Below are 16,441 nucleotides of genomic sequence, written 5' to 3' on the forward strand. Positions count from 1 at the left end.
TCTGGATGCTGCCACTGTTTCTATTACTTTTTGAATATATTACTGTCAGACTTCAGCTGCAATCAGGCACTACATCAGACAACGGCAGTCATGGCACAAGTCACTAAGCTGATTTCATTTATGCCTCAGATCTGGAGGTCTGAGATCACCAACTGCTTCAAATGCTGACACAGCATCACAGAATGGGTAGGTTGGGAGTGTTTAGTCAGATGTATGAGCATCTCCCCTGTCCAGCTGGTGAACAAACTGTAAGATAGGAAATTACCCAAATGCACCCACAAAGCATTTAGCAGAGCTATAAACTGAAACCCATTATCCATCCTCCCACTCTATGAATCTCTTCTGGATTGAGGGAAGCTCCTCTGCACATTAGCTCTGCTTCCCTCTTGCTCCATTTTCTAATTAACTTCTCTGGATGTCTAGAATGACTCTTGATAAATCATTACTGTCAGGCACTCGCAGAAACATTTCAAACCTTATCAGAGATAAGAAATCAAAACAACTATAAAAGAACTGCTCATGAAGAAGCGCTCCCAGTTTATTGCAGCATGAATGTCCAACTCAGCTTTAATCCCAGTGGCAGAAATGGGAACATGTTTATAAACAACATTCCTGTTATGAACAACGTACCTTGTTCTCAGATTCCCCTGCTGAGGCAGTCCATCGTAGATAGATAATACATCAAAATCTTCCTCTAACGCAAAGGACTGGAAAACAAGCTGTATCCTGTTCTGCTCCTCAGCAGTGATTGTCCACGTGCAGTTTGCATAATTTGGATATCCGTATGGAAAGCCTGGACTCTGTATTGTCCCATTTGGGCCCTGCAAAACGTGACTGCAGTTCTGGGCTGGCAAGAGAAAAGACAAAAGTACAAGTCAAACGTGTAGGATGCACAGGTAATACATTGACCATCAAATACATCATACAGGATTCTTTCCACTGAATTCCTTCTCAGAGTCCCACAGAACAGATAAAGGGAAAATCTAAAGATGCATCTTTGTCCTCCCTGCAGGAACTTGGACCCCAAATACCCATCTCCTGTGTGCTGCTCCCTCTAGCTGGAAACATAATGGGCTACTAACAGCTGGATTACAGCAGCTGCTGACTGTAACTGGCAGACAGATGCTTGCTCACACCCCCTTTCACTGCACACCACAGACTCCAACACACTCAGCCATACACTGTGCATGACCATGCCGCACGCCTCAAGCACGAGGGGCTCAGAGACCACAAACCAGCAGAAAGACAAGGCCAAAGCAGACCCTCGCTTTTACCCTTAGCACACTTGAATAAGAGACAGAAGATCAGGTCCCAACCGTGCAGACAAAGAGACAGACAACCCCCCTCACCTTGGAAGACCAAAAACTGTAATGGACATAATACATAATGAGGAACTGAGTCACCAAATGAGCAGTACGTCTGGACAAGACTGCTTGGAAACCGAATGGCAAAAGATCAGGAATGGAAGTTGTCCTGACTCCAGAATGAGCAGGACACGCTCAAAGGCTTGAGCACACAAACCAGTCTTGAGCAGTTATTTGGAATAAAAGAAGAAAACACAACCTATCTCTGCTTGGCTTTCCCTCAGCCAGTTCTGGAAGCTTTCCACTCCTCACCAAGCTTACCACATAGCAACTCCCTGCCACTCAGTATTCCTAAGGACCTGCTGTAGAGCTACCTCTCCTGAGAACAACAGCCCGGTCCTGTACCCACCAGCTAAACACTTAACACCTCCCTCCAATCTCTTTTCCTTCCCCCAAGCGGTACCTGTGAACACTCCATCCCAAAGATAAAGATCAACTGCCATGATGTACAGTTTCTGGGTTTATGAGATTTTTTTTCTCTCTGGGGAAGCAGGTACATAAATATGGGTTTGGGAACAGCCTAAATGACAACTTCTCCTTAGTGTTCTCCTCTCCCTTCACTGCTGCTTTACCTGGATGTCTTCAGAGGCACAAAAAACCCACTCTAAACATACCGGTGTAAAAACCTCACTGGTTTTAGTGGAATAAATCCTCCACACCAAAGCTAAATTCCAGACAGTTTGCAAACTGCTGTGAGGCCAAAAGCAGAATTGCCCCTTTACCCTGTGGCCAGCATCAGAGCTGATCACCACTGCCTGCGTGTGCTCTGCCGTTAATACTGGTGCTGGACTGTTTACCCCTGCTTACGTAGATAACCGAGGCTTTCAAGTTGAAATGAATTAGAAGTTACTACTTTGATTTCTCACTGCTTTTGCACAAAGGCAGCGATGGCATTTGCGCTGCTCAGTACCCACCAGCTCCAGGTAGAGAACAGCAGCACAGTGCTCATTACAGCCAATCATAATCACATTGACCTACTTCGAGGCAAAAATGCTTAGTGGAACTTCTCTCTGCAAATCAAAGATCACAGCTTTATGAATCTAAAACGGCCAATCAGATTTCCTACCCAGGGAATCTCTCTGTATCGTGTTTACCATATCAATGAGAGCTAGGCCAGGCCTATAATCCACCAGGGATTAAAACTGAGCTGGGCACGGACGTCTTAACAAGGGCAGACTAACACACTCTGCATTGCTATAGCACCTGCCATGTGCCCCACTCAGTACACTGTCAGCTCATAATACATACATGAGAGAGATCTACCTCCCTCCTCTTCAGCTCCATTTATTTGTGGGGTTCACCAAGAGGATGTATTAGCTCCGTGCCAGAAAGCTGCACAGGACTGGGAATATTACTGTTATCAGAGAGGTAAAATTAGGCCTAGTTTGGCTTAATAACTTGGAGACTGGCGAAGACCCATAAGCTTCAGTTCTCTAAAATTCAATCAAATCCTCTTTTCTTCAACCAGACAGGCACTCAATAGGCAATGTGGGGATATTGAATCTGTCTCCACTGCACATTTTTTAATCATAAGTAAATGTCATCAGAACAATTTAAGAAAATTGGGAAATTAAAGAGGCTGTATCTCTCCATTTCCTGATGGTATAAAAGCTACTGATGCTGCATGAAGTTCAGAAAATAAATTCAAGGTCAGAAACATCAATGTTCCAAACACTTCCAAGGTCGTGAAGATGGCAGAAAGCTGTAAGATCAATAGAAATCCACCTCATCCTTGCAAAATTAGTGAGCAAAACAGAGAACAAGAAAGGCCAGCAAGATGTACATCATTCACACCTAGCTGGAGAAAAACTAATACCCAGTAGAACACAGGACACTGCTTCACAACACAGCAAATCCATCTCCTGAAACATCTGCGTGTTGATGACTGTGATGAAGGTGCGCACTGGACACAGCTAAAAGAAAATTGCTCACTGCAAACAAAAATCAAATTTCTCAGAAGCTGGCAAATGGGAAAGCAAAGCATTGTCCATGAGCAGGGGCTGCGCTTATACTGGACACTGCTGGGAAGTCAGCAGGCACCGGAGAGAGATCCAGAGCGCCCAAGAGAATCTATGCATCCTGTAATTAGCTGTCAGGTTCGAGTCACTTCGGCTCAGGCTTGACTGACAAAACCTCACCTAAAACGTAAAGCAGATGACATGAAACACCCCGTTTCTCCTCTGAAGACCTGCAAAAATAATTGTCTTTATCCCTTTGCCCCAGGAGCATAAGAAGGAAGCTACGAATGGGCAACGCCAGTGCCTGTGCTATGAAATTCCAGGTGAGTTCACACTTAAGGACAACACTCATCCAAAACCCCCGGTGTGTTCTCTCCCACCCAGTCAGACAGGAGGCACCTCCTCACACCTTACTCAAGCAATGGGAATGCAGTGCACCCCGCATGGATTGAGAGCCTGCCCTGCCTGCCCTTCATCCCAGCCCTACTGGGGCCATGCCAGGTGACCACGAGGAATGGCAGCGATGGCAGGACAAGCTGCACCCAGGGACCACCTTCCTGCCCACCTCTGCAGCTTAACCACCAGCCCTGGCAGCAGAGGAACAGTTGCACTTCCCCTCTCAGACTGCCACTCTTTATTCAGAAGCAACAACAGTGAACGAGAAAGGTAAATACACAAAGCTGAGGGATCAGATGTCATTCCCCAGAAGGCTGAATAAGGCAGTGTAAATATTTATGTGGTTATTCCAGCTTCTAATGCTATTATTCATGGACTTGTACTTTCTGCAGGTGTAATGCCAATGTGAAACTCATCAGCGGATATGTGTTTGTGGGCACGTGTCCTGGTTTGTGATGGAGATGACCAGCCTGAGACTGGAGCGAATTCTAACGTGTCCTCTGCCAATGCAACCTGCTATTTTCAATTCTGGAAAGTGCTTTATTATGAGAGTATATCTTTTTAATGAATGCATCAGTGTAATTTTATTGCAGTAGCACTTCAAGTTTCCAGACAAGGACGAAGGCATTATCATACTTGGCACTGCTCAGTGGACAGAGCTGTTCTCCAAAGGGATCAGTCTAAGGAAGAGGGAAAAGAGAGAACCTAAGGAAACCCACACCTGTGGTTGTGGGGCTTTGCAGAAAGACATCTTCATCCAGGGAACAACCATTTCCTCAATGACAGAGCTTAGAAGTCAGCTTCACCAGTCTCCCCTCAAGACTTGTTTAGTGGGATATCTGCTGGAGCAATGCACACAGACTGATCACCTTCACTGCTGGCTCCTGCACACAAGGAACGGGATGAAGTATTTACTTTGCAATATGCTCACAGAAGAACCGCGTTTCTAACAGAAGTAAGGGCTGCCTGTGGCATTTTGTAATACACAACTACTCCACATGCCTCGAGCTTAACACGACCAGACACTTAAGCAAGAAAACAAATACCAGCTGAACAGAGCTCTGGCTGCCGCTTGCTTAAGCAGGGATGCGGCAAGCCCTCAAGCATCACCCTGGGTAAGGATCAGCCTCTTGCCACGAGGAGGGCAGGAAGAATGTCCTTGTGCTGTAACACCAGGACTCCTTCGCACAGTACAAGCTACGTGGCTGGAGACAGGAGCTGGTGGGAGGTTTATTCATGCTGTATGTCTGAAATTGTTTCGACACACAAGCACGGGAGTGTGCTTGTGACCGTCACTGCAGCTTTGGAGCAGCCCATGTCCAACACTGAGCCGGGGAGCAGACCCCATTCATCCCACTACGGCTGCAGTGTGGGGAACACTAACTGCTTCTCACATCTTTGCAGCCTCAAGCCTGGCAGTGGTGATGGTCACTGCACGTTGAGCAAAGCAGGTTACATTCACACAAGAGGAGGCTCAATCGTTCAAGCACATTCACAGCAACCAGGTTTTGTTACTTCCACCAAGTAATGAGCACTTACAGACAGGAGCAAGTTCCCTTGGCTGCTGAACCCATCAAGCTCCCTTGGCTGTCCCTGGGCTGCATCAAGCCCCTGGCTGGAACTGGGTTGCATCCCTTCACATTGAATTCCAGCAGCTCCACAGATTCAGATGAACTCCTACATTCAAATTCTGTCACTACAAATCTTCACCAGGCTGTCAGAAGCTAAATAACAAAGGCTTTGCCTGGCATTACAAGTGCAAAGAAAATAGGTACAAAACATTATCTCCCATCTCCTTCCAATTCCTTAAACTTACCAGGCCAGACCCACAGCGGTGCAAATCAAGGAAGGATTTTAACTACAGTGATTTACACCATATGAATATCTAGAGGGAGCAATACTTCAGAGAGAGGAAAAAGGGACTTACTTCTGAAGTGCCTCCTAAAGCATCAGTTGATGCACTTTGTTTCTTAGCAGAAATCTAATTTAGCAAGCATTGATGTATGGTCACTGCACAATTCAAAAGGAACATATCAGATCACGTACAGCTCTCACCAGTATCATCTGTTGGTGATACATGGCTGCCTTCTCCTTAATGCAGTAGCTTTTGGTATTGTCATTTTCTTTCGTTATTGTTACTTAGGCACAAATGTTTCTATTTTGTGTTGTTCCAGCCCATTCAATGAAATAGATGAGCATAAAAGTCTTTCCCCAAGAAAACTGAAATCCATATCCTGCAGATGACACACAAACATTCCATCTGGCCTAAAATCCCAGGGACAAACCCTGCAATAGGTTCTCAATACAGCAGCAATTGCTCAATCCTTCCTATTTACAGTACCATCCAGAACTTCCTAGTGTCACTGCCCCATCCTCGTGCCTTGCCACACTGCTCTGTGACCATGCAGCTTTTCCAACATAGCTTCAAAATGACACTTCCAGATCTCAGATGAGGGAAAATCTGAGCAGAGGCATCGCAGCTCTCCATTCCCTTAATGTCCAGCCCAGACTCACCCTGTTATTACTTCAGACCATGGCACTTTCTCCTACCTACATTGGACTCAAAGAACAGTCAGCTCACTCCATGCATGCATCTCCTCCTGAGCCAGGTGATTTTCAACCCACAGCTCACAAAGCCTCTGGGCACCTGTGCAAGGCAAGAAAGGCAAACAGCCTCATGTCTGTTCTTTTCAATTCTCTGGACGTGCAATAAGCACCTATAGAGAAATAAAGGCACCAAACACTGGAAACGTTGGGGTGAACACATGCAACAACGGTGGGAAGCACCAGCCTAGAACAAATGAACCCAACCTGTTCAAGGCTTCCTTGTTTGATGATGTTTCTGAACCCCCGGTGAGGCTGGGGGCTCTCCTCAGCTCTTCTGTCTCTGCCCCGAAGCATGAAGTCAAGAACTGGCCAGTGCTGCAGGTAAAGCCAATCCCCAGTTGAATCCCCTATCCACATGGCTGGGATGCCAACTGCCACCCCCACCAGCCCAATGCCTCCTCTACACCAAGCTAACCCCCCTCCTTTGAAGAAGGAAGCTCTTCTTTACGATACTTTGGGATTGCATTTCATGCTTGAGCCTTGAAAGGTCACAGGCGTTCTGACACGCTGTACAGAAAAAAGGAAACATCCCATTTCAGGTAACATCAAAAGCCATTGCAGGACAAAACTTGAAATCACAAGAACATGACACTGCACATATGTCCTGTCTTACAGCTGCACTGCAGTCCCCTGACATGCTGAGAGGCCAGAGACTTCAGCTGGAGAGTAATGCCTCATTTGGCTAAGCTAGAAATTGCCTAAGTGAGCACACTGGTCACAACAAGCTGCCACATCCTCCCTCGAGGCTGAAGTCCTCTGCTCTTAACAGCATGGCATGCTGACCTGACACGGGCTGTCTCCTGCCAGCCTGCCTCAGTCCTAGCCCAGAACAGCCTCGAAACAGAAGGGACTCGAGTCTTCAAGACCTCCATCAGATTTATTATTCTTTTTAATTAAAAGACTGCTGTCAATCTTGTTAATCTTCTTAAAGATCAAAGCCACACTACCTGTTGTGGAGCTGTAAGAACTCGAGCTGTTCTGCAGTCGAGTACCAGGACACGCATCCTGTTGGGTTATCAAACAGGCAGCATGGTGTCCTGCTGGCTTTCCCCAGGTGCATCCTGTATCGTTCTCAATCACTCCTGTAGATTTATATACCACTTTACCATCTGTAAAGCTTACAATCCAAACAGAATCAAAGCAAGCTAGAAAACAGGACAGGTATTTAGGAGTAAAGACTTACACATAGTGAGGGGAAGGGAGATGGATTCCTTCCAGTTTTCCTGTCACAAAGAGAGGCAGGAGGGAACAAGGACTAAGAATAGAAAATACTAAAAAATTACTCTGGAGTTCTTCCAGTAAGTACCTAGAACCCCCCCCAGTAACACGTTCTTTTTACTATAAGCTGTACCAGAGTAAATATTAATACAATCTGTGCTCATCAAGACATGCGAATGAATACACATTTTCCTGTTTACAGCAGTGATGTAAAAAAAATACTGCCTTGTGTGCCCTAACCCCGTTTAGGTACTTGGAAAGACACGGGCCCCACACCACCAGGTCCACATCCAGTGGACAGCAACACATGAAACGTGAGAGACCATTTCAAGCACACATAAAGGAAACGCTGCTTGGCCCGTCCCGAGGGGCAGTGTCAATGACCACATTACAGGCTGCTCCCCAGCACAAACACCTCACTACCTTTTCACATCTCGGTTTTCCCCATCCTCCGTGAAGCCCCCGGTGACAATGGCCACACTGATCCCCTCACCTGGAAGGCTCCTGAGCCATGCCCATCGAGCAGAGGAGTCAAATGGGCTCTGCCTGCTCTGGCTGTACCATGAAAGCCGAGATTGTCCCCACACTCTATCGACCTACAGAGAGCCAGGCGAGCAGAGTTTGTTGATGCAAGGAACATACACAGAGAGAAGGAAACCCCTGACCCTTTTAACAGGGAACAAAGCACAGGAATCCTGCCAGCAAGGCCAAACACCGCCCAGCTCACCCCGCTTTAAGCCGAGCTGAGCTTTATCAGTATGAAGACTTGCCATGTTGGCATCTCTTTGTACTTGCTTCAAACCACAGCAGAGGACTCAAGAGTAAGATCCCTCAAGTAAGCTGAAGATCTGTGCCTCTTCTCACTCTATCCCATACAACGAACGTCTCGCAAGCCCAAAGGCTGGGCTGTATGGCCACTTGAATGAAGCATCTGCAGTCAGCACCACACACAAGCACAACCAGGCATTCCTCGCACCTCCAGGCTGTGCCTCCTCTGCAAGAGGGCGGTGATACCCCCCAAGTCCTTCGGGAAGCAGCCTGGTTTTCACTTCCTCAGATCTGAAAGAGAAGCACCTGGAAAAGGGGCTGTGCCGTTGCTGAGCTCCACTTGCAAGTCTTCACACAGCCATTCACAGGGAATCCAGGGGGGTCTGGGGCATACGTGGAGCCAGACTGAAGAGCCTCCTCCGTAACTCCTGCTAAGCTCCTGCAACCAAAGTGCCACGGGCTCAGCCATCAGACAGTGCCAAGACACATACCCAGAGCTACCACTGAGCTGCTGAGCCTGCCACAGGGCGAGTCCAAGCCTGGCTGGGGTACCCAGAGCCCCATCCTGGCACCCCGCGGTGCTGGCACAGCTGTCCCCTGATGCCATTCCAGCCGCCCTCTCCGGAGCACGGTGCCACCGAGGGCCGGAGGGAGCACTCTCACACCTTGCTGCTCTACACAGCACGAACGCGCCCGCTGACTGCAAATCCATCCCGGAGACAAGCAGGGTCACCAAGATCCTCACTCCTCTGCCGCTGCCATCAGCATTCTTCTGCATGACCCGCCCACCCCATCTCGCAGGGGCACAGAGAGCCTGGTGACTTGCTTCAGGGGTGACAAGAGGGAACACACCACTTTGTGGAGAGCAGGCAGGAGTCCTCCACTAACAATGCACTCAGAGCCGCCAGCAAGGGAGAGGCTTTCATCTGTGCAGTGTGTATACATAGGTATATGCGTGTGTGTGTATATGTATGTCCAGATGTGTTCAGGATTCACACATCTGCTACAGAGCCCAACGCCCAGTGCTGCGAGCTCCAGCTCGTGTCTCGGTTCGGCATGAAGCTCACTCTCGGGTTGCTGCCCCAGAAGCAGCATCCATTTCCATGGCAGATGTTACCCATTTTGAAGTCTTGCCCTCTGTTAATGCAGAAGAGCATTACACACAGCAGCTTCAGATGCACTTGACGTGATGGGGCACTGGCTGTGTCACAGGACGTGTTCACGTGTATGTAGTCTACCCCACCCCAAGTGGTGGTATCATCGTGCCTTGCCTGAAAGACCACTGAAAAATCTTTCCAAACACACCACGCAAAGGTTTAGCTACCAGGCAGCCCCAGCTTGCCTCATTTCTGCAAGGCAGCAGCAGAAAGCTGCCTGGAGGTATTCACGAAAGCCTGAAGGTCAAGAAATGAAGAACAAGGCTTTGGAAGCCTCCTGAAAAGAGGCTGTAGCATCTCTCATCACAAATTACCATTCTGACCAGCTCCTGACAGCCAGCGGCTCGGTCCCACTCGCTGACGTTGCTAGGGACAGTTGCTAGGCACAGGCACACATGCAACAGCTCAACCGCGGCTTAATGCAGGGCAGCCTTGGCAGAAACAGAAAGGGGAGGGGAAAAGCCCTTGGCTTTATGTACACAGACATTTCTTTGAATGCTGAACAACTAGGTAATAGAGTTTGGCAATACTGCAGACAAACTAGCTTGCTACTCTCTGGCTTCACTAAGAGTCACCATTCAATTCCTTCCTTCCCTTCGCAACAGTCATGCTTTTGGCATGCAGCGACACCAATTGTTTGGGGTTTTAGCTCAATACCAGGCACTGAGGGAAGCCAAGAGCAGCAGGAGACAAGGGGAAAGAGAAGTGACAGCCCCACAAGCAAGCAGGAGTGGCTGTTCTTAGACAGGAGCCTTGCACAGTTTGGACCTGAATTTTGGCTCAGGCTTCTTCATAACAGCAGTGATTTAAGCAAAGTCAGAGGCTGCAGGAGCTCCCACATGCCTTCAGGACACAGGATGTGGCCTCTTCTCTCCAGCAATCGGCACAGGACAGGAGAAGCTCTCCCTGGAATCACGTATTTGATCTAGATGACACAGTATTGGCCACCTCCAGCACCACAACTGTGGGATGCTTTTAAACAGCAGTAACCAAAAACCTGCCATCGCCCACAGATGAGGCATCAAACTAACCATGATGTGACCTCCACACCCCAGACAAGCCTGAACACTGCTGTGCTGGTGGTTGCACAGTCCCACCCCTCGCAGCAGCCACTCCACAGCCTAAAGAACAATAATTACCTGCAGAAGTTCACAGCCGCATTCATTCCCGATTAAACCAGAACCTTGCACAGACCATCCATTACTTGAAATCATTCGCTCAGCTCAGAGGAGTAACGGTTATCCCAATGCTCAGCCAGAACGGCCTCTTCTCAAGGGATGTAATTTTCTCCCTTCAAAACTTTCCCTTTCAGAATTGTCTCTTAATCAATTTTGACTGCTCCCCGAGCACCACAGCTCCTCGACACAGCCATTGTCAGCATAATAATAATACCAAGCACTTATACAGCTATTTCCAGCTTCAAAGCAACTCACAAGCATTAACCAATTAATGCATGGCCTTCCCAAGCTGTCTCCAGCATGAGGAACAGCCTCACTGCCTCTGCCTGGCACTTCCCTTCATGGCTTTCCAATTACCCCAATATCCTTTCATCTAATCCCACCATCAGTCTCCTTTCAAGTGCTTATGCTTCATGTTTCAAAGTGAGCCACAGAAGTGCCGCCCCATGCTCCAGTAACAAGAGAACGGCTTTGCAGCACCATGCAAGCTTGCACACTTGACACTAAGCTTAAAACAAGGCGGTTTAGCACATGGTTAAGGCTCCGAGATGGAGCCTGGGAGGCCCCGGTGTGACCCTGGCCTCATGGCAAGGTATCGGTGAGATTGGGTAACTCCTCTGTGCAAGACTTCTCAAAACCAGAATGAGTTCACGCAGGGACCACAAAAGTCCCTTTTCAACAGGAATTAAAGTGGACCAGGTTCACAAACACCTTTTTATAACCAAAGAATTGCAGACCAATGCCCTGGAGCCTTTACAAACGCACCTGAGTTCCACTGCTAACATATCCTCTTATAAAAGCCCACTGGGCAGCTATACGCTTACTCAGGCATGCAAACATCCCTGCAAATCTTGCCCTGGGAGTTCAAGACTCACTGAAAATGCTTAGCATGATTCAAAGGCTTCTTGAAAGATTACTCTTATTTTCCCTGTGCATCTGTAAAATGAACGCAGATTTAGTTTTTCCTCAACTCCGTTCCCACCATCTGTGCGCACGGCACAGGGCAGGCAGGGTCTTCTGCTGTGCCTGCAATTCCCAACATGGGAGTTTTGTGAATCTCAGATTTTATCCATGTCCCACAAGCCTGGTGCTTCGCCCAGCAGTTACCTCAACACAGCAGAAATGAGGACCCGGAGAAGGGAAGTTCAGTTGATGGGAAACTTGTGTACAACCCCCTGCAAACGGACTCCACTCACAAGCAGCATCTTCACCCCCTCTCACTTACAAGGTGCTAATTATTACCTCCAAACCAAATTTCTCAACTTGTATCCCAATTATTTTCCAGATGGAGAATATTTGCATTTAAATGGCTTATCTGTTGTGCTCAAACAAACTCATTTTCATCTCAGGTGTTAGGACTCCTTTATTTCAAGGAATGGAAGAAAGGTGAACCAAGGTTCAAGGTGAAATCCATCTCACAAACCACACTGAAGGCCTCATTTAAAGACATCCTCCTGATAGCTTTTCATCATTAGTCTCTATTCCACCTGCTACCAAATCCATGCTACCATGAAAAGACTTAAAAGCAGCTGCAATTTCATTTGCCATTCCTTATGAAGCTGTATCCCCATCTATAAAGCTCAATGTTCCCTCAAGGCCAGTGAGGATGGAGCTTGCCCCAGGAGAGATCTTTGACCCAGCTACAAATCTCATCTCATAATAATTTAGCAGACCTTGGTCCTTGAAACTCTCACAATATTAACAATTTCATCATTACACTGCTAGAGAGCCACCAGTTTAAAGAGAATAATGCATTGGGTATAGAAATACACCTGCCCTAAGCTCAGAGGGAGCCGCAAGTATTTGCTCTCCTCCCCACCATACTTAAGTTATAAGCTAGGAACTGAAGCATCAATAGATTAATGTGGGTATGTTTTCATGCATTTATAACTACATGGGAAGTAGAGAAGCGACACAAGTCTACTATATATGTACTATGGGAGTTGCAGTGAAGCCGCAGTGCCTTTTTAGCATGTAGGGCTCAGTACAAAGATAGAGAAATTCTATAGATGATGACACTGAAAAACTGACGTCTAATATTCAGCTAATGCCATAAGCAGCAAAGCAGCTGTCACTGATGTCCCGATCTCAGACCTTCAGATATTAAAGAAATAGAAGAATCCTGAGTAAGCAGAGCCTGCACTTATTAAAAGCTCTTCACTTCTGCCACAGTTCTCATTTCCCTGCAGTCTCCACAGAGAAAGGTTCTATACATTTTACAAGTGCTTTGAGATCTTCCACCAAAACGCTCTGCCAGGCATTTGCCTTACAACAGCTTGCACTTGTATTATCATATCTGAATTACAAAAAGAGGCAAACAGAAGGCAATTTCTCCAGGGAATTTTTGTATGGAAATAAATCCAAGTTTTACTTGATTCCGTTAGCAGCACTTTCCCATTCACTTCCTTCAAGTACTGCTGCACTTGATATTTATTACCTAATGCCTACTTGTCACCTTGAGCAATCAATGGAAGTCACAAGTTGACAGTACACAGGAAAGTTAATTCAGTTCACCCAATGGGACAATAAATAGCTACAAAAGGTTTTGAATAGATTCTCCATAGAAAAAGGGAAACATTTCAATCGCATAGAAATTTTCAGTCCCTTTACACATGAATTGCACATGTACCACAGCCGAAACACAGCTCTGCTCTAAGGATACCTGCCCCTTTGTCCAAACACAAGCTTGGCAACTGCCGGATGCTCGGACTCGGCACCACCAGGCTCACTGACCCAAGGCAGAACTCACTAGGGACCAGCCTGCCACGACTTGGACACGAACATCCCCCCCCAGCTCCAGGGGCTCAACCTACTCGTATGCAAAGTCCAAGTCATTTCCATACAACTCCAGCACCCTGTGGACTCCGCCTATGTATAACTATGGAAAATAAGAACTTATTTCCATTACCACTAACATTATGTTGTACTATGTTTTCTTTCACCTCCTCCATTTAAAACCTCATTTTCACTCTTAGACATATTCTACTTAATCTTAGTTTTCAAACCTAAAAGCAGATCAATAGCTTTCTTTTTCAATCTACACAGCTCTCAGGCAAAGACTTAACAAGGGGTGAAGGGAACTGACCTGTAGGTTCAAATTGGGCATTTCTCGTCTCGTTTGCTAACTGCACTCATGATAAAAAGGGGGAAACTCCCCATACCAGCCCTCAGTGTCAGATTCCTGGGCAAAGAAGGTCATAATTTGTTCGCTAATTTAAGACTGTCACAGCACCTAGTAGGAACAAATGACAGACCCTCCCATAAAGCATTTTCTAGAGCACTTCAAACCCAATACAGCTGCTTTACCATCCTTTGAAGAGCTACATGATTTGCACAACACCCTTTGATCATTTCCGGGCTGCTGCCTTTGGAGGTTGAGAGTTAAACCCAACGCTAGAAATAAAGCCCCAGGTCTTTCTTTAGGGACAAGCTCCCTACCCTTCCAGTGCTCATTACTTCAGCAGGTGGACATTATTTTAATACGAACAGAGTGAGTTCTTCTCCAAGTGGTGCTTAACTTTAATGAAAACATCCCAGGATGGTCGCTGACAGATGTACAGTGTCCACAATCAGTGCCTAACCTTTCCCTAATGGAGACAAAACAACAATAGAGGGATATAAACAATATGCTGCATGATGCAAGCAGCATCTTTAAAAATGGCATTGACTTTGGAAAAGCACCAAGCTTCATTATCCTTCTGAAGATTTCCTTTCTAGGAGGAAATACATTTTTCTTGATACCATTATCTGGTGCATTAAATGGGAAAAGAACATTGAATTGTGCCTTTTGTTACAGAAAAAATGAGCCTCCATTTTCCGTACCTCCAACTTGGCTTTAACTGCTCACCACCGTCAGAGCAAGCCTCTAACAAATGACCAGATCCTCCTTTGCCCTGCAGCAATGAGGGAAGAACCCTGCTGACAGTAATGGAGCTGCAGGGTTGGGACTGGGCGACCTTTAAGGTCCCTTCCAACCCAAAGCAGTCTATGGCTCTGTGATTCTATCATTTTCCACTCTATAGACAAGAAGCTGAAGCTCACCCAATTTAAGCAACTGCTTCAAAGCCAAAGAGTCTGTGGCAGGTTAAAAGCTGAAGATCCAGACAATCCTTCCTGCCAATACCCCGCTCTTCCTGAAGACCGGCATCCAATTCCCTGCTGCTTCCAGCAAATTCTTAGCCTGCTTGATTATATTTCTGACTTTTAGTTTTCTACCATGAATACTTCCTGAGGTTTGGTAGCAGACAGACAGCTCCCACCTCAATGTCATTCACAATTAATCCCAAATTGTACATTAAATGGTTGAATTCACTCCAAGCAATCAAGGGAGAGAACCAAGAGCATAAAACTTGTGTAGCTAATCAACCTAGAGCAATTTGTATCTGCTGAAAGATCCTCACAAACATCCCCAGATCTCTCTGCAGAATAAATCTGTGAATCGTTGTAGGATTCTGCAGGTTCTCCTTAGCCCCATTTTACAGATGGGGAAGCGAAAGGGAATGACTAAGGCTCACCTCCCCAGGGATCTGTGAGTGCCAACAAGCCATGGAAAACAGCAAGAACTGGGCTTTAATGACTTCTACAAGTCAAGACAGAGAGTGCGCAAATAACAAGAGCGCACTGAACCAGAAAATCCCCAGTTGTGGTTAATTCTCCAGCCGTGATTAACTCATCTTTCTTGTCTATTTTAGTACTTCCTGCACCTTCCAATGCAACTGGCCCCGGGCGCTGGCGGCACCAGGATTACCAGGCTGTGCCCCGGGTTTGGGGACGTTGACATCCTGTTGACAACCCAGAAGCAGCTAAATTCTTCTCCATGAAAGAAATGTAGGTGGCACTAAGGCAGGTGATGACATTCAAACAAAGCCATTTTGTAGGCCACAACACACTAAACATTCCAGAGCACTAAATGCAAGCCAGAGGCCAAAAGAACCCATCTTCTCTTTCATTTTAAAGTTTTCTGAGTAAGGACACTTTGATATTCACTGTTGTTTTACCCGCCTGGAAAGGGGAACTCCAGACATCTTGATAAATGGATTGAGAAATTGGTCTCTTTCAGTGAAACCACTGTAAAACACCTTCCCATCCACCAGCGCAGACACAAGGCAGAGCTCATCTGCACAGAGAAAGCATCTCCAAAACCTGCCTGTCGGAAGCACCAGCACGGCGCTTCTGGGCTGCTGCCCAGCAGGCAGCAACCCGCAGCAGCGAGGCCACTGAGCCCGTCCCCAGCTCTGCAGCCAGCTGCTGCATGACCTTGGCTGAGCCCTTCTGCGCCTGGCTCTGCCTCCCACCTCCCCTGTGCTTACAGAAGCTGCTTCTGCCCACTGCCTCCTCTTAGGGGGCTAATACCAAGGCAGGAGCGGCAGTGCCTCCTTTACATGCAGGGCAAGAAGAAAGCCTTGCCAGCAGGATACAGAATGGTTAGGGGTGGAAGGGACCTTAAAGATCATCTGTATAGGATGCTGTTCGTTTCCTTCCGGTTGCAGATGTCACCAAGAATTCCTCAGGTGGAAGCCCACGTGGCAGTGAAGGTTGAGGTCCATGACTTTCACACGAACTTGGGGCAGCTCCAGCCTATGAGTCCTGCACAGCAGCATTCCTGTCAAGGCCAGTCCTATACATGTCCAAGTAGAAAGCTGTATCCTGGTGACACTGGTTGCCTTTCTCAGGCACTGGTCTTGGACAAACCTGGCTTCAGAAGCAGACTGCCAGCAGTGCAGGCAGGAAGCCCATCTGTGCTATGGCATCCACCCGTCTTCACAATCCTCCAACCCTCAAGAGTTATGTCCAAC

General features: G+C 47.1%; 1 protein-coding gene across 3 annotated transcripts in view; it reads right to left on the reverse strand.

Annotated features, from left to right (window-relative positions):
- Nucleotides 1-16,441, reverse strand: part of CSMD2 (CUB and Sushi multiple domains 2) — a 259,895-nt gene that overhangs the window by 238,769 nt on the left and 4,685 nt on the right. For all 3 annotated transcript variants that reach the window (XM_057403460.1, XM_057403458.1, XM_057403459.1), the window contains exon 2: nt 631-847. In XM_057403460.1, the coding sequence (XP_057259443.1) occupies nt 631-847 (217 nt within the window). The remainder of the gene's footprint in view (nt 1-630; nt 848-16,441) is intronic.

Source organism: Pezoporus wallicus, unplaced genomic scaffold (genome assembly GCF_028554395.1).
Source record: "Pezoporus wallicus isolate ANWC-B61680 ecotype Strahan unplaced genomic scaffold, APGP_CSIRO_Pwel_v1 contig_8232, whole genome shotgun sequence".
NCBI lineage: Eukaryota > Metazoa > Chordata > Aves > Psittaciformes > Psittacidae > Pezoporus > Pezoporus wallicus.